The sequence below is a fragment of the Gekko japonicus genome, unplaced genomic scaffold (genome assembly GCF_001447785.1).
Source record: "Gekko japonicus isolate JY-2015 unplaced genomic scaffold, Gekko_japonicus_V1.1 scaffold183, whole genome shotgun sequence".
NCBI classification, from domain to species: domain Eukaryota; kingdom Metazoa; phylum Chordata; class Lepidosauria; order Squamata; family Gekkonidae; genus Gekko; species Gekko japonicus.
Genome location: NW_015175361.1, coordinates 903976 through 928747, shown reverse-complemented (window position 1 = coordinate 928747; position 24772 = coordinate 903976). Strand labels below are relative to the sequence as shown.

At 39.2% G+C, this 24772-nt stretch overlaps 1 protein-coding gene across 1 annotated transcript in view; it reads left to right on the top strand.

Annotated features, from left to right (window-relative positions):
• The window catches only part of LOC107122326 (ephrin type-A receptor 6-like), a 176279-nt gene extending 152505 nt beyond the window's left edge, over positions 1-23774 (top strand). Inside the window, exons 3-4 of the mRNA XM_015425389.1 lie at positions 22494-23157; positions 23737-23774. Coding sequence (XP_015280875.1) covers positions 22494-23157; positions 23737-23774 — 702 coding nt within the window. The remainder of the gene's footprint in view (positions 1-22493; positions 23158-23736) is intronic.
• Positions 23775-24772: the final 998 nt, after the last annotated feature.

The window sequence follows — 24772 nt, the reverse complement described above, 5'->3', positions numbered from 1 at the left end:
TTGGCTGGACCTACAAGTAGTTGCCCAATGAGCCTCATGCCTTATTTGAACTCATGGGACTTAATCCTGGGAATTCTACTTTTATTGAATTGTTTAAATATTTTCTATATATTTTAAATGTTTTTTAATGTGTTAAATATTTTATTTGGATGGAAAGGTGATGTAGCAACATTTTAAATGAAAAAGAAATACATGGCTTCTTAAGTGATTCTAATAGGACTTTCTATCATAACTTTGCAGTAGTATTCTCTTATGCACTAACTTATGCAGGTATTATCACAGTTGGACTATGACCTGGGAAACCCAGGTTTATTATATTTATTTATTTTATCTGCCATGAGAGCTAGCTGGGTGACCTTGAGTCAATCACACAGTCTCAGCCTAACCTACAACACAGGGTTGTTGTGAGGATAAAACTGGAGGAGATGTGAATAATGTAAACCATTCTGGGTCCCCACTGGAAAGAAAGGCAATAAATAAAGTAAGCAATAAATAAAAATATGCACATTCCATTCCAGCCATTTAATGTTATATATAGTAGCATCTTACCCACGCAACACAAAGAAGGTGGCATTCTCAATTTAATATTATATATAGTAGCATCTTACCCACACAACACAAAGGAAGTGATATTCTCTAAGGAATGATGCACTCCAGACATTTAAGGCTACAGAACCATCCAAGACAGCATTTTGTCATATGGCTAGAAGACAGTAAAAAGTTAGAGCAGATCCTGAAATACTGGAGCAAGTGGCTTTTGGATTGTTTTTTTCCCCCTCTTGCTTTAACGACAATGCAAATGAAGCTGTACTGTAGTAGGCAGTTCTGCCAGGTGAAAAGTAATTAATGTTTCTAATAGTTATTTTGTAAAGCTTTTGTAAAGCTGAATAAAGCATTTATTTTCAACAAAACTGAACAGGCTGCAAAAATGCTTAGTACTGAGATAGGACTAGCAGAGGGTTATAAATCAGAGGGTTTGCCCTTTATACTGTTGTTTATTTAATTGTTAAATACTAGTGAAATCTTGGGAGAAAAAGAGTTCTGCTTAATGTAGCTTAGTAGATGCAAAATTCTGAGAGAACAATTTTGTACACTAGCTTAACATTTTTTTTCATATTTATTCTTTCATACACTGAAATGCTGATTTCCATTATTGCAGTGAAGCCTATTTAGCTTGAAGCAAAATTTTGTCTAATGCCGGCATTTTTATGATTGCAATGTTGCCTAAAGTGATTTCTCTAAAACTTCATGATTAGTGAAGCATGCCATAGTGATGAAACGAGTTTTATGGTACTGCCATTATAACCCCCCCCATTAGCTTAAAATGTGGTTGACTTCAGTTACTGCTAAAACTGCCCACCTCCAAAGGCACCTTCACTATTTCAAACCAGGGGCCCACCACTGCTCACTCCAAGTCCGTAGCGACAGTGGGGCATCTTTGGGCCAGGCCCCCCGACATACCACCAAGCCCCCCAATTTCCCATCCAGACAGTTTATTTTATTTTTCATGCTTCTGCAGCCTCGCCCTGCTTGCTGGCACCTTTGCCTCTCACCTCTCTCTCTCTCATCGCTCCTGACACAGCCTGGGTTTGTGCCACCCGACTTATTCAAATGCCCCTGAAGTAAAAAAAATCCTGGTTACAGCCCTGGATCACTCTGCTACATATCATGCTGCACTTTCAATCTTGTTCTTCAGAACTACCCCCTTGATATATGTTTGTGACAGGCATAACTCATCAGAAAATAAAACAGATGGGCCCACTTCTGATCAGGAGCCTTCCCCCTGTGCTATTTTTGGCAGCCCAAACAACCCAGGAGGCTTTGGGAGCAGTTGTTTGTCCTGTTGATAAGCTGCAAGTGCCTGCATTCAGTGCACCAGCAGCCTCCTGATAGAGTGAATAATTCCCCCTTCCATGTCCTCCAGCTTCTTTTTGCTGCAGAAAATGGTGCAGGGGGAAATGCCCTGTGCCATGATTCTGATCAGACTTGGGTCAAATCTGCATTTGCATTTTTAAATTAGTTTCTTGCTGCTGTGACTCCGTCTTTCTCTATGCTTGTTTGAATGTTGTTTGGAGAAGATTATTTTAAAGCAGTGCAGAGGTGCAATGACAGTGGAGCCGCCCCAAAGGACGATAAACATATGTGGACATGCGAAAGTATGCTAGCACTCTTGAGGTGTGAAAATGACGCCAAATGTAGACAGCTTTTTTGAAGATGGAGTCAAAAGGCTGGGAAACCGGTGGGAAAGACAAATGCAGATTCAGCCTTGCTCCTGCCTGTGCTTTTTACACAGGAGTTGCCACTGTGACCTGCAGCTATAGTATAGTATAGCTGCAAGTCCCTGTGATGAACTCATGTAAAAAATAACATCTAGTTAGATTCTCAGACTTTGGCTGAAACTCTTTGTGGAAAGTGAATTCTCAGCCACCAAGAATACAACTGAAGTACCTCATGGATTGTTCCCAACATATTCAGAGTACCAACATGAAGTAATCTTGCAATCTTGAGAAACTGATTTGGAATTTACATTATTTCGAGAACTCCACATGGAATTTTTGGACTCACAACTTCATTCTAGTTCTATGTGGTAGACCTGACTAAGAAATTATAGCAATTTACTCACTATAATCTTACACCCACATCTTCTTTGTAGCCACCGTACCGTGCATAGTCACACGGGCAGGAAACTGCGTGGGAGAAGAGTGGCTGTTTGCCCCGGAGCAAACTAACACATGGTTAAGCGATCAGACCTCCTGTGGAGGTTCTGTGGACGTACCGTGGAGGTTCCATGGGTAGGGAGAGGTGCCGATCACAGGACACACCTGCGCGCAACGAAGAAGCGTGCGGTGCTTTTTTTGTGTACACGACAAATGTGCATGCTCCGTTGGGTGCGTGTGCGCATCCACGGAGACTTGGGGGGGGAAACCTTTTTCGCAAGGGGACATGGGCGCGCGCCGGATGCCACCGGAAACGCGATCAGATGCCCACCCTTGCCCCGCAGTTTCCGGAAACTAGTACCTCCGAGGTACTAGTTTTTTGCTGCGTGTTTTCGGCGGGAAGCCTCGGTTGTGCCACGGAAGTGCTACGCTTCCCAGATGTGCTGATGAGATCGCGCCCGGAAACTCTGCCTGTCTTCCGTCTCTCTTGCGTGGCTACTGTTCCGTGTGACCGCAGCCATAGATAATCTTCACTGTGTATAAACCCAAACTGGATGTGTCTGAATAAATAAAAGTACAGCATCTCAAATTCAGAATGCAACAGGTGCTGCATAAACTGTATATGTATTTAAGTAACACATTCACCAATTAATTCATCCTATTGTCAAAATAAGGCAGATTCCAGAAGCACTGAAGCAGAAATATCTTAAGGGCAGTGTTCCCTCTAAGCTGAGTTAGTGTGAGCTAGCTCACAGTTTTTTAGCCTCCACCTCACACATTTTTGTCTTAGCTCAGGAAGGATAGCTCCATAGCCAACTAATTTATGCAGTAGCCAAATCGCTTGCTCACAATTTTAATGCCAGTAGCTCACAAAGGAGAATTTTTGCTTACAAGACTCCACAGCTTAGAGAGAGCATTGCTTGTGTATGAATAGCTAGTTTCCCTCATATGCAGGATTTTCCCTTTTTTCTTCTTCTTTCTTGCTGAGCAGCCCCTATATCTATTTTCTTATTTATTTATCTATGGCTGTCCCATCCAGTCACTTTAATGTATACATTTTAATGTTGGCTTAGCCCAGGGAACTGAGGGAAGAAACAAAATCACCTTCTTATATTCAGCTTCTGAAATGACACACTAGAGGCTTTTGAAAGTTCAAAATAAACAAAATGTTTTATTTAACTTAGAGGAGAAAAGGACAGGTGGAATCAGGAGTAGGATGTATGAGGTGAAGTGATAATAAAAACTGAGGTAATTTGTAATCACATTAATTCCAGATAATTTGTTGCCAACAAGTAAGTGTTTCTGCTATTCAAAATCTTTTAAAACTTTAAGGAGAGAGGCTTTCTTTTTGGGTATAATTCCAATCTCTTCTTCTTCCCAACTGTCATTTCTTAACTGACATCTCCACAAAGTTCAGTTTGAACAGCCTCTCACTCAAAGGTTTTCAAACTTTGTTAGGCATTAACCCTTGACAGTCCATCACAGAAACTAGCTTAAGAGAGCAATGTGTTAGTTTGTACCTTGTAGTTCTATGGCTTGGATACTAACTGTGTTTTCTACTCAAGGCTGGTGTCTCACTCTACCTCCCATGTTGTATCTGGATGCCCACCAATTTTCAAAGGTAGGATTTTGGAACAGGGTACATGGTAGGATGCAGCATAAGAAAAGGAGGTTGGAAAAATTCAGTATGTGAGTTCTGTTGTGCCTACAATCTAAGCCAATATTTTAAATTCCGTTTTCATACTAGGATGGCACATTAGTAGCCTACACAAAATGTCTGTCATCAACCAGAGCCCAGGTATGTTCCATTGAGGCTCTGGCTCTGTGGAATGGCCTCTCTGAGGAGGTGAATATCTCCTTCCTTGGGGATCTTCAGGAGGTGATGCAAAGTTTGCCAGGGTTTTTGAGGGGGTTTGAATGGCAGGCATATTTTAAAAGGGATGAAGAAGGGAGAGATTGGAGGTTTGTTACTTTTTCTGGTTTTAACTGGAATTTTTAAAACTGTTGTACATTACTTGAACCATGAGAAAAAATGAGGTATAAATGTTTTAATAAATATATAAATAATTCATATAGACCTTGATACTCATTCCTTAAATATTTTGCACTTCGTTATGATGAATGTTTGCATTAATCGCACAGAGTTTTAAAAAACATAGACTTGTGGTCTGATTCAAACTCTTCCTGCTGCAGCACATGGAGATTTATGGATACCACTGATTCCTGTGTTGGCACTTCCTGGTGCCCACTTGCTTTTTGAGTTTTAGATATAAAATCCAATCTGTGTTGAACAGAACGGGGGGGGGAACCATGTCACTCCCTACCAACGGACTGAATACCAAAATGCTGGGCGTATTCTAGGTAGGTGAATCAAAGCTTGTGGAGAAATGTCTTATCTCCTGGGAGGTTGGCAACAAGCAGGGCTTCACTGCGCATTTTAACCAGTTTTTTTCTCTGAGTTAAGAACAATTGTTTTTGTGTGTGTGTGTAAATTAGCCCCTAGCCTTCCAGATGCATTTCTTAAGATATCTTAATAGATCCAGCATGAGAGACAATGGGATGGGCCAGTTCACCTCCCGTCCTCCAAGTAGGGAATAGAGGTGGAGGTGTTAATTGCTAGGGCAAGAAGAAGAGAAAAGATTGGATTCCGCCCTTCACTCAGATTCTCGGAGTAGTTTACAAACTCAGTTCCCTTCCCCTCCCCACAACAGTCACCTTGTGAGGTAGGTGTGGCTGAGAGAGCTCTTTCCAGAACTGTTAAAGGAAGGGACTTCCTGGAGAAAACAGGGGGGAAAGCCTTGACCTGGGCTGACCAGGGTCAAGGAGGAGGGAAAATAGAGGTGATCAAATCTTTGTGCAACGGGAAGTAACTCTCTTTATTTGAATGCTGCTTTCCTGAGTGGACACACAGAGACTTTCCTTTGAGCAGGCAGCCATTGACCATGTGGCCAGCATGAAGGGCTGAAGGATGCTCTGAAGTAATTGAAACTTTGTAGAAATCTGTAACTAGTTAAACTGTATTTTACCATCAGCTAGGGCATGACAGCAATGGCTCAGTGGTTAAGATGCTGAGCTGCAGACTGGAAGGTCTCTAGTTCAGCAGTTCAAGACCCTGGTGCCATGTGACAGAGTGAGCTCCTGTCTCTGGCCCCAGCTCCTGCCAACCTAGCAGTTCAAAAGGAAGAAAAATTGCAAGTAGATAAATAGGTACCACTTCGGTGGGAAGGTAACAGTATTCCGTGTACCTTCATGCCAGCCACATGACCACAAAAACATCTTCTGACAGTGCTGGCTCAGTGCTGGCTTGGCTTGGAAACGGAGATGAGCACTGCCCCCTAGAGTTGGATTAATCAGGCTTTCAAGCAAGGGAAACCTTTACTTTTACCTTTTTAGGGCATGTATAGAGAAGGAACAGAGGATGTGCATTTACACCAAGTTCTTTTATCTTCCTCGTTCCAATCTGGTGCTGTGCTAAAAGTATGCTTCTAAACATTTTCTTTTTAATAAATACTTTGATCTTTTGATGTTGGGAGTGGTTCTCTGAACCACATACCCCTCCACTTTTTGGACACACTATTTTAAAGGGATAGTGGATAAAGTTTTATTTATGGCCGAAGCCAGCAGTTAACATTTGAAACACTACAAACTTAGTAGTAAAAAAAACCTATGAATAAAGAAAAAAAGGCTAAACAGAACAGTAAAATGCATTATAAAATACATAATCAATTCCTTAGGAGGTAGATGGTTAACAATAAAACAATTAACATTTAGTTTTCTGTGTTATTATAGATTTTCTAATTCTTAAAACACTCCATCCAAATCTAGCCACTTGGTGTGTTACCTCCGAGTGCCTATCTGAGAGGGTTTTTTTCATACTACGGGCTCTTTGCCTGCTGGTTAGAGGTAATATTGATGAGGGCTCCAAAGGTAAATTGAGTGAGAGATTTGGCCTTAAATAGTCTAAGGGCGGCTACAAGACATTTTCCACCTTTGTGCCAGTAAAAACTTTTGGATTGCCCCCACACTCCTTTTGGCACTTATTGCAACAGAATTTATATTTTAAAGGAGCTCCAGGGGATGTGGCAAGTGGCTATTCCTCCAAGGGTGCCCAAGACAGTAAACTGTCCCCATGGTAACCAGGCATTGGATAGTGGGAGACACAGATGCAAAGCCTCAGGGCTTAGATGGGGAGCTGGGTGTCCTGATCCTCCCAGTGGGGAGTCTGCAAATTGAACAGGTGGTGGCAACAGGCTACTTGGGAGTAAAAGAAAAGACTCTCCAGGGAGTTGGGAGCCCCTAGAAGGGCAGGGCAGTACATGGCCTGCAGGCCAGAGCAGGCACATTATGTCACAAAGCTGTTTCACAGCCAAATGTCCTTGGCCTTGCATAGACACAGATTTTTTAAAAAAGTCTGTGAGACTGGTAATTTCTCCCTGTGGTATTGCAGGGACCAAACCCTCCCCTTTCTTTGGCATCTAGTAACAAACCACAAATCTTCCCCAAAGCATAGATGTCATCTTGTCTTTCTCTGTTTCCCTGAAGCAGGAGGTGTTTTACAAGTGTCTAGAAAATATTACTGTTGTGTCATCAGGGGCCCAGGAAGTTAGCTGACATAAAATGCTTGCTTTGGAACCTCCAAACATGTTGTGAAACCTGTCAGTATTTTGTAACTGGCAACCACCACGGAGCCATTTTGTGATTGGTCCTGCCCCTGTAACAACCATTTTTTGTCATGGTACCACTACTGTGTTTTCAAAATCCCTAAAGTCTCCACAGGATCAACAAGGCTGGGGACTCCTAAGCTACATTAATTTCAGAATAAAGTCATACATTGTAGTGTTAGTATTCTGTTAGGTGGTGGTATGCTGGAGGAGACATGAAAGATTTAGAAGCCATATTAAAATCCACAGAACAGATGAATTATGACCTCTGAAGACCCTGTGTTACTCTGGAAAAAAAGTGCACTGCAGGACAAGAACTGAATTAATGTTTTGATATTTGTAGATGGAACTTGAGTCACACTTCTTCAGGATATAATACATGCAAAGACATTTTAAGCAAGTTGTTCCTCTGGGGATCAAACTGCTTTCCATTCTCATATGCTTGTTGGTGAGTGTCCTTTTGGACTCTTTCCACATTTAGCTGAGAATATGGTAAGTGAACCACTGGCTAAGTATCTAATTCTAGCTTCTGGGTGATTATTTCTCTAACAGAGCATAAAAAAAATTAAAGGAAAACAAAAACAAAATGCTAATGCTCTTGTTTAAAAGCTGACACATTGTGGAAAATGAAGCTGCCTTTCTGTAACAGCTACAGGTTCATATCAAGAGAGGCAGTCCTTCTGAAAGTGGATCCCAGGTCATGAGGGACTTGACTCAACACCTTACGTTGAACCCAGCAACAAACAGACAGCAAATTAAGATGTTGCAAAATAGATGTAACAAGCAGGAAACCTGCAATGACTTGCAAGAGGCATCTTATTTTCTTCTCCCCTACAGTTTCTTCTTTCCCTTTTCTGAACCCACTGCCAAACCCTCTTTCCTCATTTCTTTCCTTCCTGCCCACCAATGAACCTCCCATTATCTGCCTCCCATTTTCAGCTTTTCCTCTTTCTCTGCTTGCAGCCTCTCAGGAAAACGGTGGCTGCATTGCACGGTACTAGCTACTTAGCTGAGCCCTGTTGTACAGTGCTGGCCCAGCTGCACAGAAGGGGATCTGCAAGGACTTGCGCGGGGCACCTCACATCCTCTTGTATCCCCCTTCCAACATTCTTTCCCTTCTCCTGGAAGTACCAATATCTTAATCTTGTTTTGAGCATAAGATTTTTATTATTATTTTATTTTAGATTTTATTTTAGAGTTTATTAGTTTTAACAACAACAAGAATAACAACAGACAACTATAGAAAAAAGAAATACATATAACAGAAAAGCAACTAACAACAATGGAGCATATATTCTTGTTTCAGTTTTAGTTTAACACTTTAACATCAAATCAAGTTCTTATACACCTGTCTCAGTTAAAAAATTTAATCTTCTAATAGACCTCTTTCTGTTTTATAATCATTTTGATAGTTTTCCAAGATAACTTTCAATCCATTTATAAAATCTCACCTAGTTTCTTTCAAAGATGTCTTCTTTTTTCTTGTAATTGTAAAGTCAATTTATCCATTTCTGCTGCTTCCAAAAGTTTGTAGATGATTTCTTTTTTTGTTGGCATTTCTTCCATTTTACAATACTTTGCATATAATATTCTAGCAGTTGTTACAACCTGCATAATCATATATACATCTTGTTTCTTGTAATTTTGTTATGCCATGTTTAATAAAAACAATTCTGGTATAAATGGTATACTTGTAACTAATATTTTTTGTAATACCTCATGTATCCATATCCAATATTTTTTGCAGCCTTACAAGTCCACCACATATGGTAAAAAGAACCAGTGTTTAGTTTACATTTCCAACATATATTTGACATATTTGGATACCATTTAGCTAAATTTTCTGGTGTCATATATGATCTATAAAACATTTTTTATATGTTTTCTTTATATGAAGTGGCTTTTGTAAATTTTATATTAACTTTCCATACCTCGGACCATTGTTCTATTTGTATATTATGACCTATATTTTGTGCCCACTTAATCATTGTATGTATCTTTTACAACTTCATCTTGCATTTTCATGTCTAATAATAGCATGTAAAATAATTTTATATACCTCCCATCAGAGCATAACATAATTTTATCCAATTCTACTAGTGTGTCACAGAACCCAGTGGCTTTATCTTTTACATATCTAGAATCCAGTTGTGCCCTCCAGTTCAAATAGAAGCCTTTTTTTGTTGCATTAATTTACTTTGGTCATCTAGCAAGACTTCATATCTCCACAGCTGTTCTTTTGTAAATGTCATTGGATTTATGAAAGCTTATAATGGTGAGACCCACTTTGGTATTTTGTTATAGTACATCTTTTGAGCCTCTTCCTATGCCTTTATTAACGTTGCTCTCAATATGTGTTGCTTAAAATATTTATGATTGCCACTTCTTTGGTAACAAACAAAAGCATGCCATCTCAATTTTAAGTCATGTCCTTCCAACTTTAATATCCTTGAATCTTCTAGGGTAATCCAATCTTTCATCCATGTGAGGGCTGCAGCTTTATGGTATAATTGCCAATCCTCGTCTTTCCTTTAAATCTTGAAGAGCTTTCAGCTTAATTCTGGGTCTTTTGCCTTGCCATATAAATTGTCTCACCAATTTGTCTAGTTCTTTAATGTACTGTTGATTTTTTATGATTTTATGAAAAAGGAAATCAATCTCGGTAGGATATTCATCTTCACAGTCACTACTCTTCCCATAAATGATAATTTCAATTTTTTCCAGTTTTCTAAATCTTTTTAATTGCCAATAAAAGTTTCATATAATTGTCTTTAAACAGAGAGCTACACCTGTTTGGATTATTCCTAAATATTTTGGCTTCCGGTTTGACGGCGCTGCGACTGGTCGGGTTCGGATCGTCTCCGAACCGACTGAAACCCCTTCATCTTTTTTGGAGCTCCCCGCTTGTCGGTCGAGCACCGCTTCTCCTCCTGGAGGGTGGGGAAGTCGCAGGGGGCTTACTTGCCCCCCCATTGACGGCGAATCACGGGGGGTGTCGCTGGCTGCCCCGAAGCAGGGATGAACTAGCAGCGACCAGCCATTTTTAAAGTTGTTTAAAATTAAGAAATTATGAAGAGTGGAATGAACACGGTTTCCGTGTTCAACTAGCAGCGACCAGCCGTTTTTAAAGTTGTTTAAAATTAAGAAATTGGTGCCTTGTTTAGAAGATTTTTTGTTGTACACATACCTTTGCAACAAACGAAGATTGTGAGACAAATACCCCACCTAGCAAACCTCAACTATATGGTGAAAGTTGGAGGAGAAATGGAAGTAATGAAAAAAACGGGGTAAGAATAAATGTATACTGGACTCTAAAAGTTGACTAAGACGTGTGGATAAATGTGGAAGAAATTGTGGAAAAGATATTGAAGATAGTGGAGTTAAAAGCATTGGGGACTATCTGTAAGTATGTGGAAACTGGAGAGAGAAAATGGCGGCGGTGAAAACGGAGGATGAAATAGAATCAGAGACAATTCTACAGTTAAAAGACTTTAATGTGGAACAGTTTAAAACCTTTTTGGAAAAATCTATTAAACAAGCGGTTGCAACAGTGGTAACTTCAGCATTAAAAAATGTATTTGGAAAACAACAGGTTCCGCAGGAGGAGATGGAAAATAAGGAGGGAATGGAACGAGGCTCACCTGGGTCAAACAGCAAGAATTAGAATATGAGAGGGAGCCCACAGCTAATCAAGCCATGTACATAGAGGATTTAATGCAGGACCGTGAACTTTCTTCGGGGAGTCAGCCAAAGAAAGGGCAAAGTTTAAGACTTAAAATACAAAAAAAACCCCGACATGCCATGAAGGGACAAGCTAAGAAAAAGAGAGGGCAAAGAAGAGTAGAAAGGAACTTCAAATGTTTTTTAAGAACAAAGCTTCATGCAGAGAAGGGGGAAAACCAGAGTCAAGATTTAAAGCTACACGAGCGTAAAAAGCCAAGGAGCTTAAAAGTAGCCCAGAAGGAACAATGGAGAAAAGAACATATTCCAACATGCCAGGAGAAGGAAAGGAAGGAATTTAAAAGATTCAAAAAGAGTTTTAGGTGCAACAAAAGAATGAAGATCTATCTGTGGGAAGGGACCTGGCATAGTTTGGTTTTAAGGCAATTGGAATTTAAGAACTTTCGACATTTAAAAGAAATAGAAAAGGAAGAAGAAGAAATAGAGAAAGGAAGGGGAGGCGGGAGACAAGGGGGAGACAATCTGCCTTTGGATATTTATATGTTGTATCAGTGTATGATATAAGATTGGAATGACTGACCATGAGCAATGTAACAATATGCAATATTACAATCAAGTAGGAGTGTAGATTTGTTGAAGATGAATTGCTATATGGGGCAATTGCTTGTATAAAGTATAGGTTTGGAATTGGGATGTAATTGAGATTAGAAATAATCTGATTTAAAAGTAATCATCACAGAATAAGAGGAAGGTGAAGATTATAACAAAACAGTCCTGTTATAGTGATGATAAGTAAGTGGAAGTAAGTGGAAGCAGGAAGGTGTATGTTTATGTAAGAATCATTATTTTGTTAGGTAATATAAGGATATTCTATTATTAAGGAAAAATGTGGGTGGAATATGTGTGAAAATGTGTGGAGGATTTTTTTTGATTTGACAATTATAAGCTGATCATAGGAGGAATATCTATGAATTTAATAGAAATGAGGAGGATAGGTTATACAGAAAATAAGTAGTAGAGAGTGGGAAAACTACTTGCTAAGTTGGTTGGAGTCTGACCATGTGTAAGGAAAAGTGAGATATGGTATAAAGAGTAAATAGCAATAGGATGCGTTATTAGAAATCTCATTGGAGAAGTGGCAGTTTAAAAGAATGATCCTATTGGTTATTGTATACTACAAGAAGGTACCAGAACTATGTATATCTATAGTTAATCTGTGTGGAAATTAATAAATAGATTATTTTAAAAAAAGGATTATTCCTAAATATTTTATTTTCTTCTGAACTTCAATACCCAAACAATCTTGTATCACCTGTATTTGTTCTCTAGTGCAGTTTTTTCAATATTTTTGTTTTAATGTTGATCTTTAAACCCGCATATTGTCCATATTTTTATTGCACTTAAAAGTTTAATGATAGATGTTTGTGGTTCTTCCAAAATGAATACTAGATCATTTGCAAATGCTTGTAGTTTATACTCTTCTCCTTTGAGCCTGAGACCTTTGATTTCAGTGTTTCCCCTGATCATATTGTTTAATGTTTCAAGAGCAAAAATAAATAAGAGTGGAGATAATGGGCATGAGGATAGGTTATACAGAAAATAAGTAGTAGAGAGTGGGAAAACTACTTGCTAAGTTGGTTGGAGTCTGACCATGTGTAAGGAAAAGTGAGATATGGTATAAAGAGTAAATAGCAATAGGATGCGTTATTAGAAATCTCATTGGAGAAGTGGCAGTTTAAAAGAATGATCCTATTGGTTATTGTATAATTCTACAAGGTACCAGAACTATGTATATCTATATATTATGTTTGTATGTGTTTGTTAATCTGTGTTGAAATTAATAAATCTTTTATTTTTTTTCCGTTTTATATTTTTTATTGGATTTCTCATTTGTCTTTTATGTAAAATTTCTCATTTGTCTTTTATGTAAAAAACCTGATTATTCCTGATAAATTGTTTGAGTCAACACTCTCTTCAGTCTGTTTTCCAAAATAGATGCATAAATTATATAATCAATGTTAAGTAATGAGATTGCTCTATAATTTTTAATTTCTTTTTCATCTGTGTATGGTTTATGTATTAACGTAATCAGTGCTTGATTCCAAGACTCCGGTAATTGTTTTGTTCAAATATATTTTGAATAGTATTTTTCAATGGTAATGCACTTTGATCTTTGAATATCTGGTAAAATTCTGCAGGTAATCCTAATCTTTGTCTGATTCTTTCTTTCTTTCCTACTCACCAACCAGCCTACATAAGAACATAAGAGATGCCAATGATGGATCAGGCCAAAGGCCCATCCCAATGGTAATGCACTTTGATCTTTGAATATCTGGTAAAATTCTGCAGGTAATCCTAATTTTTGTCTGCTTCCTTCTTTCTTTCCTACTCACCAACCAGCCTACCATTTATCTGCCCTCTATACTCAGATACCGATTGATAAATATAGATATAGATATTATTTACTTCATTTATACCCTGCCTTTGTCCATAGTGGAAATCCAAAACAGCTCATGTAGTTTTCCTGCCCTCCATTTTATCCTCATAACAACAACCTTGAGAGGGTGTGCCTGACCTAAGGTCTCCTTCATGACAAAGTGGGGATTTGACCCTGGATCTCTCAGATGCTAGTCTGAAACTCTATTACATTGCATACTCTGGTTTCTCTTCAGATGGCATAAATCTTTCGCCTTTTACTAACTATTACATCACAATAGTTTCATGGTGGCTGCTGTTGAACAGTAGCAAGAACATGGTTCTGCAAATCATGTGCTATTGTCACCCAAGAGTGGCTGCCCCAGTGAGTCCTCTCTCAAAGGGCAAAACAACCCTGTAAAGGACCCTGCCCCCTCCCCTTTCATTCTACTGACAGAAATTAAGGCTTCAATTGGCAGATTTGAAACTGTTGGCAGAGTGTACATATGCAGTAAAAGGGAGCACAAGCTGTTTAAAGAATAAAGTTGTTTTTTAAAAAAATGAGAGCAGAGTTTGTAAGAAAGAGGAGAGAGAAAGAGAGGTCTAACTATCTAACTATATAGGAGGGAGTCAGTAACAAAGAGGTCTCAGCAGGAGCAGGGAAAACCCTAACTGAGCCAATCAGGATACAGGAAGGAGACTATTTGAAAATAGTAGGAAGTGCCTAATCTCACTATGCCAACTAGTTGTCCCCTCTGCTGCCCCCTGCAGGATGTTTTTCTCATCTTCTTTTCTATGCACAATAGACACCATACAAAATACCCATTTGGAAAATTCCAGTCTTCAAGCAGAGCACATTGGCTTCAGCCAATAAGCATCCTCAGGAAGTTATGTCACTTTTTGGGTGGTGTGAAAATATCTAATAATTAAGAAAACTGCATACAGGGGCTACGGTTTTGGTTATTTGTGGCACTACAAGTCTCAGTTTCAGTGACTGAAACCAGTTTCAGTGGTTGAAATTAACTCCACTGCCTGGTTTTTTCCAGGGTTTGGCAGCAGTGACAAGATATTATCATACATTAAAAGATTAGTTCCGTCATTAGGTTGTTTTCTTTTTCTGTGTGTCTTTTGGACCTTAATTCTTGCCCGCAGTGTATCAGAAAGTATCTGCATATGATAAATCCTCCTTCCCTTTAATGAAATTAGTCATCATTTAAATGCAGAATCCTCACTTTCCTCCCAAAGAAAGGAGATTTATACTGTTAACTACATGGCTAGGAGCAGGATTCAAAGCTCTAATTTTTGAACTTCAAACCAGGGTTTTGATTCAAAGTGAATATTTAAATAGTTTCAAGGAAACTATCATATTAGGAGGAAGATAGTTTAACCATTTATTCTTTTTGAGGAAAAAGAAGTACTTGAAGGCTTTTGGCTTTAAAAGTAATTCCCTGCAGCAAGACAATGTACTGTGGTTCAACTGTTCAAATCTAAATTATGACTGTCACTCCATTTCTATTCTCATTTTTACCCCCAGAAAAGCCTTTTTAATCAAGCTTTTGGTACAACTATATGACTGTCACAGATTTTTAATCACATTTCCCATTAAGAGTAAAAGTGTTCAGTATAATATCTTGGACTTCCTACTGAATTTAAAAAGGAATTAGCATATTTAAGATTATACCATAAGTCTAGCCACAACCTTATCAATAAAGAACAACTCCTTTACACTTTTGGCTTAAACGTATTGTGGACAGTGGCCCTGTAGCCTAATCTTAATGTGTGTATTTGGAAGTAAATCGAGAAAAAACACTCTGGAAATTTCAACCTAGCATCCTCATTCTAAAGAAAAGAGTTTCATGGTCATGTTGCATAGAGTCACACATCATCTTCTTCCATTGTCTTGGATCTGTCAAATGACACTATTGCCATTCTAATAGCTGACTAATATAGTCTGTAATATGTCTGGAGTGGTCACTCAGAGGTTGCCTCCCCTCTCACTCATTCTCACCCCTCCATCTGTGTGGTGTATAATGGCTGGTGTTGAACAATGGTAGATCCTGATGGTAGTGGCCCTGATGTTTCTTGCTATTGCAGTATCTCATCCCAATGTGACACCAAAATAATGGTCTATTTCACAGCTGGTCATGGAATAGACTTTGTTTATGAAGGAGACTGAACTTCTTCAGCAAACAAAATAAAATCCTTGAATAAAATCTGTGCATCTCTTACATTTCCAAAATAACAATTTTAAGGGTTTTGATCAAATGTAGCCAATGGCTGTTTGGCCTGTTTTGCCAACAATAGTGTCTTTAGCATAGTAACGTGACAGGTTTCCATTTATAAACAATTACATCTAAGAGCCTGAAGGAATATCAAGGGTCCTGTAAGTAACTACCTGCACTGATGCTCCAGGGCTGGCAGTATAAAATCTGCATATCAGTTTCAACTCTGCAATTTCTTGTTAGAGCCTTTCTTTGAAACTTTCCTGCTAAAATTCTTCAACCTCTAAGTCTATTACTGACTGTCCAAGGAAGTTCTGTGTTACAACCCCATTGTTTGCTGTTGCTCCAACAGAATTAGGATTCAGTGTCTTCAGCAGGGCTATTTTTGGGCAGGAACGCACAGGAACGGAGTTCCGGCTGGCTTCCAAGTTGGCCACGTGCAGCAGGAACTCATTAGCATAATAGGCCACACCCAACAGCAGAGACTCATTAGGATTGGCTACATTAGGGGTGTGTGGCCTAACATGCAAAAGAGTTCCTGCTACAAAAATGCCCTGGGTTTTGACAACAAACAAGGTAAACAGAATAACAAGCAAAAGGTGGGTGTGTGCTCATGACCTTTGCTGTCAGGGGTGTGGCCCAATATGCTAATGAGTTCCTGCTGTTGGGTGTGGCCTATTATGCTAATGCGTTCCTGCTGGGCTTTTTCTACAAAAAGAGCCCTGGCTCTTCACTAATGTATATAATTGTCTCTTAAATATTTGAACTTAGTTTTGTCTTCCTTTGTATCTTCCTTATTTCTCAGTCACCTTTGTTGGCATGTACAAATACTACAAACAGCACTTGAATGAGGGGAGGGTACAAAGCCAATTATATAAAAGTTTATGTGGTATTTAAAAGTGAGAATTAATACATTCTTAATCCATTTCTTTTAGGTTGTGCTCATCCATCTCATGTATTGTTTATCCTCCTCTGTTGCTTTGGCAGTCATGACTACTAACCCACTGCTTGCATGAGAAGCACCTGTATATTCTATTTTCTGCTTTATTGCTAATACTTTTGTGAAATGATCTCAATAAATCTAAATTGAACAGTACTGTATGCAGCTGTAAGTCATGTGGCTTAATTGTCACTCTCCTAACTATATTTTTAAAAGCTAAAAATTTTCCATACTAATGTGTCATCTCTAGATATGTTCCATAAAACAATAAGGAATCGTTACACTGGTTTTCCAAGCTCAATGTAAATACATCAATGTAAATACATCAAAAATACATCTGTGAACTTAGCTAACCATTCTTTTCTACAGATTGTTATACTAAGTACATATTTTCCATTGCCTAAAAGTGAAACTGCCCATTATCTATGAACCAAATAACATATTTTTGTGCTTACTTGTATATTTAAATACATTAGGCAGGCAAGTTATAAGACTTCAATTTAGCTTTTGTAAAATAAATAGTATGTTCCATAGTGCTAAAGAAACATAAATAAGTAGCTGCACTTTTAATGACTGTAAACCTTAATAGCAAAAAACAATGACTATAACTTGAATAAATCTGCAATATGTGAGCATGTAATTTAAGGAACTATTAATTTTGAGTGTTAGCAAGAAGAGGAAGTTATGTAAATCATTTACAGTTCTACCTATTTTACAAACTTTATTTTGTTGCCTATAGAGTATGCAAGTAGGTATGCAAACAACATGTATTCCATTCCTTCAGAATGTTTCTACTGCAAATATGAAAAGCTGTAAAAATTAATAATAGACACTATGAAGTTTTATGGTAGTACAGAGACAAACTCTAGTGGTTTGGGTGGCATTTATGAACAGATGTTCAGTTTGGGATATATCAATCAATACGGAGACAGAATGCCACACATCAAATGTCTTTTCAGCACACAAATTTACCTAGCTCTTCCTATGATACAATAATGTACACATTTTGAAGTAGTGGTTACATATGAGTGGTTAGAGGAAACATAAGTTCAGTTTCATTATATCTGTTATCATCAGTGAACATGTGCATAATTATTGACTGAGAAGTAGTATATTCACTTAGAGAACTAGTTTATGATTTCTAGTTTAATTGAAATATACCAGGCTCTGGAGTTCTAATTCACATTCTACTTGTGGCTCACTCTCTGCCCACATTTAGATCTCATGACACACCTCAGTACATCACAGGCATGAACACAGCTCTTCCCCTCCACATTTTACCTACTCTCCTTACATGCCAAGAACAAGTGAAAGCTGCCAGCCAATCAGCCCATTGCATAGCTGGTTTCTGCTGGAAACAAGATCCGGTTGTCTTCTGAGCTCACTTCTGTAAGGAAGGATTTGTGTCTGGTTAAAATGGGATGTGTGGAAATCCACAGCAGGTTTACTACTCAAACAACACATGGCTCATATGCTACAAAGCAACTGTATATGAGCTAATAACCAGAGGTCATTTCGGGGGGAATCGCGGGGGATCGCAGTTCCCCCGGGTGAGGTATGGGGGCGGGGCACATGATGAAGCCCCACCCCCTGCTTCCGGCCGCCCCGCTTCCAGCCCTCATTCAGCCAGGAGGAGGCAGGAGAAGAGGGAGGGTAAGTTGCTTCCCCCCTGCTTCTCCCCACCCCTGCCTGCCTGGGGCCAGGGAGGGCCTTTGCGGGGCTTCCTTGCACTCCCGCCGGCCTTGCAGGTCCACCGCCAGGCCCCTCATGGGGCTCGGCAGTGGAGCTGCAAGGCCGGCAGTGGCGGCCGGGACCGTTGGGGGTGGGGTGTGTGGCCTTATGACACACTTCCAGTGATGTCAGGGGGTGTGGCCTTATGACACACTTCTGGTGATGTCAGGGGGTGTGGCATATGCTAATCAGTTATGCTAACGAGTTCCCCTAGCTCTTTTTCTACGAAATGACCCCTGGTAATAACTAATCAGTATAAAATATTTATGGTGTCTCTAAATTTGTTACAAGTATTTCCAGAAAGATAATCCATTACTCATTTTTTCAGTTTTAAATTCATTTACATGGATGCAAGCTGTGTCAATTTAAAATGAGACTAAGAGAGAATGTTTTTATTGAATTATTTTATAATGTTAATGTTTTTAATTGTCCTCATATTTTATGTGTGCCGCCTTGGGGACCCTGATCAGGTGGAAAAGTGGCATAAAAATGATTTAAATGAATAAATATTCATATAAATTTCACATGGAAAGACATTTAGCTCATACTGCCCCCAGCACTGATCTCAAGTATAGAAAACTATGCTTGGTCTTAGCTAGTTTATTTAAATGATTAATCTACATCATAAGCTATTAGCCTCTTTTAATGGAGGACTGTGCTTTACCATCATTTGGGCAACTCCACCCTGGCTCCAAATGCGGCCAACAATTAATTGTTTATCTTCACCTGCACAGGAACTGTGCCAAGAGATGGCAAGCTTAATCTCCATCTTCCACTAACAAAGGGTTTGGTTGATGCTGCTCAGTATCAAAGGCATTATCTCCTATATCTGCCCCTACTATGGAGTGAATGGGCTGTTACAGTAATGGTACTCCATAAGTGCATGATGCTTCTGGATACCTGGATTAAACTCATATAAGGTTCTTCCATTGCCATTCCCCCAGCCAATGTTCTGTGCCTGATAAGAATTATAGAAGTGGCTGGGTCAATAGTAGGGGTGTGCAAAAAAAAAAATTCAGCCTGATTCGGATTCAGCCAAATTTGGGGAGATGGTATTCAGCCTGCCGAATACTTCCCAAATACCATTATCGGCAATGGGAGCCAATTCGGCAGGTATTCGGCCAGCCAAATTTACAGGAAACGTAGGTGTCTGTGAGATGAACTAAAAAGCTGGGGTTGACCTTAGGCAATGGATACGCACCGGCCTTAAATGAAGGCCAGGTGTACAGAACACTGTTTTGTGTAAGTGGTTAAGCCTACTTATAAGTGCTGCTTTTAAGGAAACCCTTCCTCACCTCTTTTAATAGTATCCTATCTGGTCTAGTTAGGTATATGAATGAACTAGAGCCCTACACTGGATTACTTTAAATACAAAAGAATTCCTGGACAGAACCTTATTATTTAAATCAATGGCCCTAACAAACCAGAAACACCCACCCACAAGCCTAGAAAACTCTTTTAAACCCACAAATACCTCAACCAATGCCACACAAGTGAACTAAACTGAATAAGTGCCACTGTTGCCAAGCCTTAGGGAGAGTAGCAGCAGAGCTCACCAGCAGCAGCAACCCCCCCCCAGCAACCAGAAGGAAATCCTTCCTGACTCTAAGTCAGTCAGTCAGTCAGTCTGTCTATCTCTATCTACCTACCTACCAATAAAACAAACAAACAGGAAGGAATATATCTATAAAATATGAAAGCAATAAGTGCCACTGTTGCCAAGCCTTAGGGAGAGTAGCAGCAGAGCTCACCAGCAGCAGCAACCCCCCCCCAGCAACCAGAAGGAAATCCTTCCTGACTCTAAGTCAGTCAGTCAGTCTGTCTATCTCTATCTACCTACCTACCAATAAAACAAACAAACAGGAAGGAATATATCTATAAAATATGAAAGCAATCAAACACACTACCTATCTATCTATTCAACAAGAAAACTACTGAACTACAGGAACAGAAAGAAAGATAGAAAACCAGGGCACCAACAACAACAGCTGACCAATGAAACCCAAGGCAAAACCCCCAAGAACAGCTCCAAACATACAAAAAACAGACAGTACAACATATGTTTACAGTACAACCTTTAAACTCCAAACAGACAAAAAAACACACACAGAACAACCTTTAAACCCACACCACCCTAACCCCACCAAACAGAAAAAACCAAGGCAAGCAAGACCCCCCCCCACCCATGCAACAATAACCAGCACAACTTTTTAAACTTAAACTTATAAACCTCTAAAGTACTAAAGACAAAGAAAAAAAACCCTTTAAACTGTTTTCCACCAAAAAGGGGGGGGGGACAAGGAAAATAACACAGAACCCCTCACACACACACTCAAGCAACAATACAACTTTTAAACTGTTAAAAATAAACTTTTTAAACTGTTAAAAAGAAAACGCCTAAAACCCCCAACACCTCACCCCAGAGAACCCAGAATCCACCCACCCAGACCAATCCACCCCCAACCCAAAGAAACTTAAAAAATAGAGGGGGGAAACAAAAGCCCTTTAAAAATTAAACAGATCCCAGACCAATGCAACCAACCCAAAGAAACTAAAAAATAGAGGGGGGTGGAGAAAAAAGCCCTTTAAAATTTAAATAGATCCCACTTAAAATCAAACCTGGTGATGTCTTCTAGTGTCCAGGAGTCCAGGGAGTCCAGCAGTAGTCCACAGGAGAGGGCAGCAGACCAGGCAGAGAGCAGCCAGCAGATAAAGCCAAAGGCCAGCACAGCACAATCTCTCAGCCAGGCAGCCAGGAGGAACAGTCAGCAATGGAGTCTAGTAGGTAGGCTGGACTCCTTTATATCCTCTCTGCCAAGTACAGGAAAGTTTCACAAACTGAAACTGTCCTGTGATTGGCCCAAAGAGGATGCAACTCACCCCTACTGGGAGAGTTTCAAGTCTCCCTCCCCCCTCCTCCCTGGAGTCCCAGGGAAGAGGCAAGAAAAGGCCAGTTTCAGTGGGAAAGGCAGCAATAGGGTAAGTAAACCCCCTTCCCATCTTTCCCCGGCCATTTTTTAGCCTGTATTCGGCTGGCCAAATCAGGTCAGAGAATCTGATTCTACCAACGGCTGGGCCAAATACCACCAAAAAAGGGGGTTTCGGCCAGGTATTCAGCTTGGCCAAACTGAATGCACATCCCTAGTCAATAGCATACATGTCCCTTAATAAACTTGCTCAGTCATGAAATGTGATGATCATGATGCTCATGATGACACAGATGTAAAAACTAATCTCTCTGGTCATGTGAACTATGAAGTGTTTCTGTGGATGCTGTTTCCACAGTTTTACACGGGTGCTAATATAAGATCACATTACTGTAACACTCTGTACATGGAGCTGCCTTTCAGGAAGAGCTGTAACCTTTAAGCAGTGTAAAATGCAACTGCAGTGATTTTCACTGGGACCTACCACGATGACTATCACCAGTATTGTATTTACAACATAGGCTGTCCATTTGGTTCTGGTGCCAGTTAAAAGGCCCTTAAGAGTCCTAAATAGTGTAGAACCTGAACTGTTAGTAGTTGGAGTTATTCTGAAGGCCATTTGGTGGCAAATGAACTGATTTTCTTATGTGGTCCTGGCTTGCAAGGTTTTAAAAATATTTTTTATTTTCATTGTATCGCTGCTGGTGGTTTTACTGGTTTTCATGGTTTTCTGTTGCTGAGTTAATGCTGGCTTTATAGTTGATCATATCAATGCTGCAACTAGTTGTCATTTTTAAGGTTTTTGATTAAATCTATTTGACTCAGCAGTGAAGATTTTTGTGAGTACAGGAATATTTCATTAACATGTCTATTAACCGTTTAATAAGTATGATGATGACTACTGTCACCAACTTCCAGAAAAAAAACAATTTTAGGGTTATCAGTGTATGTTAAGGTTTGTGTATAGTTTATAAAGAAGTGCATATTAATATACAATGTCAAATTTAGTTCAGAGGTAGCTAGAGGGAAAATTTATTTCAATACCATATTTCCTTCAAATAGTAACAATTATTAGAATGTTAAAAGTCTAATCCTCTGGGTTGTTGAGGCTTTGTTATTATTTTTATTACCCTGATAAATTATAAATTTGGCCTTCCACACTGAGAACAAATTCTAATGAATTTCATTATTCTTTGTCCCTTGATATATATTTTGTATATGAACTTCATTTTTTTTCATAAAATGCATTTTCTTTTCAGTGGGATGCCATAACAGAAATGGATGAATATAATCGCCCCATTCACACTTACCAGGTATGTAATGTTATGGAAGCAAACCAAAACAACTGGCTTCGCACAAATTGGATCTCTCGTGATGCAGCCCAGAAAATTTATGTGGAAATGAAGTTTACATTGAGGGACTGCAACAGCATTCCATGGGTACTGGGGACATGCAAAGAAACATTTAATCTCTACTACCTGGAATCAGATGAATCCCATGGAATTAAATTCAAACCAAATCAATACAGTAAAATTGATACTATTGCAGCTGATGAAAGTTTTACTCAGATGGATTTGGGGGACCGCATCCTTAAGCTGAACACAGAAGTTCGTGAAGTGGGACCAATAAACAGAAAAGGATTTTTTCTTGCTTTTCAAGACATTGGTGCGTGCATTGCTTTGGTCTCTGTCCGTGTTTACTACAAAAAGTGTCCTTTCACTGTTCGGAACTTGGCTATGTTTCCTGATACTATTCCAAGGGTTGATTCTTCCTCTTTAGTGGAAGTACGAGGCTCCTGTGTGAAGAGTGCTGAAGAGCGAGACACTCCAAAATTATATTGTGGAGCAGATGGGGATTGGCTTGTGCCTCTAGGACGATGCATCTGTAGTGTTGGGTATGAAGAAGTGGATGGTTCCTGCCATGGTAAGATAATTGTTTTTGATTGCATTCCAAGGCAACCTTTGGGTTTTTTTCCTTAATCACATGGATTTCAGTCCAGCTTTCACTGAACTTTGTGGCCAAATTTTCTCTAATAAGGGGTATCTGGTTCATAGTTGAAGGTTGCTTGGGATATATTCAGACCAGGATTGTACTGAACAAAGAATGGGTAGATTATGTATTTTGGGAAAGCAAAGCTGTAGGCTTTTTAAAAAATCATGAGCAAAGTGGAGTATTTTAGATTGCTGGTTGTGAAGAATAATGGAACTGAGTTGCAGGATGGATACCAAGTAATTAAGTGGAATGTATATGCCAAGTTCAATAGAAGAGAAAAGATTTAGGGCAATGTGCCTAAGGAATCTGGAATGAATACATTTGTGAAAAACAATATATTAGGCCAGTGCTTATTAGTTGCAGTAATATATGTTGTGTTAATTGGAATATTAATACAAGAAAGTAACAGTAATTTCATGTGAAAAAAGATAATAGGTAGATGCCCTAGGTATATGCTAAAGTAGAAACTCATTGCAGTATATTTCTTTCATGTACTATTTTTTTTACTAGTGTTTGATGAAATTACACATATAATGTTAACTGTGTAACTAGAACATAACTGTCATCTTTACAGACCTATATAGAAAGGGCAATAGATAGATTAGATAGATAGATAGATAGATGATGGACGGACGAGTTAAGGAACCCAGAGAGCCATTTTGGTGGTTGTTTTCCCAATCAGCAAGTGGAACTAGTTTTCTCAAAGACCGTACTGTTTGTTTATTTATTTATTTATTTGTTTATTTATTTATTGGATTTCTACCCCACCCTCCCAGCCAGGCCAGCTCAGGGAGGCTTACATAAAATCAGCATATAGGTTACAATAAAACATAAGATATAAATTACAATTAAAACAACTCTAAAACCATTTAGACCATACAACATAATAAAGTGCTAGTGTCGTTGATTTAACAGTGGCCGCGGTTACCAGAGTTCCAGCATGCTAGATTATTGCAACTTTTTCTATGCATTGTATTTGTGAAATTTATTGCACTTGAAACAATTAGAAGATCCTGCCATGATAGTACCATTTTATTCCCTTTCTGAGGGGATGGAAAATGAATTGGCTTGAGCTATTTGGCATATGGACAAGATTAGGGCTGGGAAATTCCTGAAGCTTTGGGAGCAGTGCCTGGGAAGGGTGGAGTCTGGGGAAAGTGGGGAGTTCAGTGGAGATGTGATGTCGCAGAGTCCACCCTTCTGAGCTGCCATTTCCTCCAGGGGAAGTAGTCTGGAGATAAGCTGTAACTCCCCAAGAACTCCAGGTTGCACCGGAAGGTTAGGAACCATACATGAGATCTCTTTTTACCTTGATTTAAAATATATGCATAGTGAGAAGCACACACAGCTCATGTGTCCTCTGTCTTTTTAATCAACTATCATCTTTGACTGAAAAAATATCTCTGAGCAAACACAAGTGAATTCTAGAGCAGTTGACATGCCTTAACATACTTAGCGAGACCATTGTATAACAGAAGTACTCTGGGCAAACTAGACCTTTTTATTTAAAGAGTTGAGTCTGGAGTGTTCCCCAGACTGGAGTGAA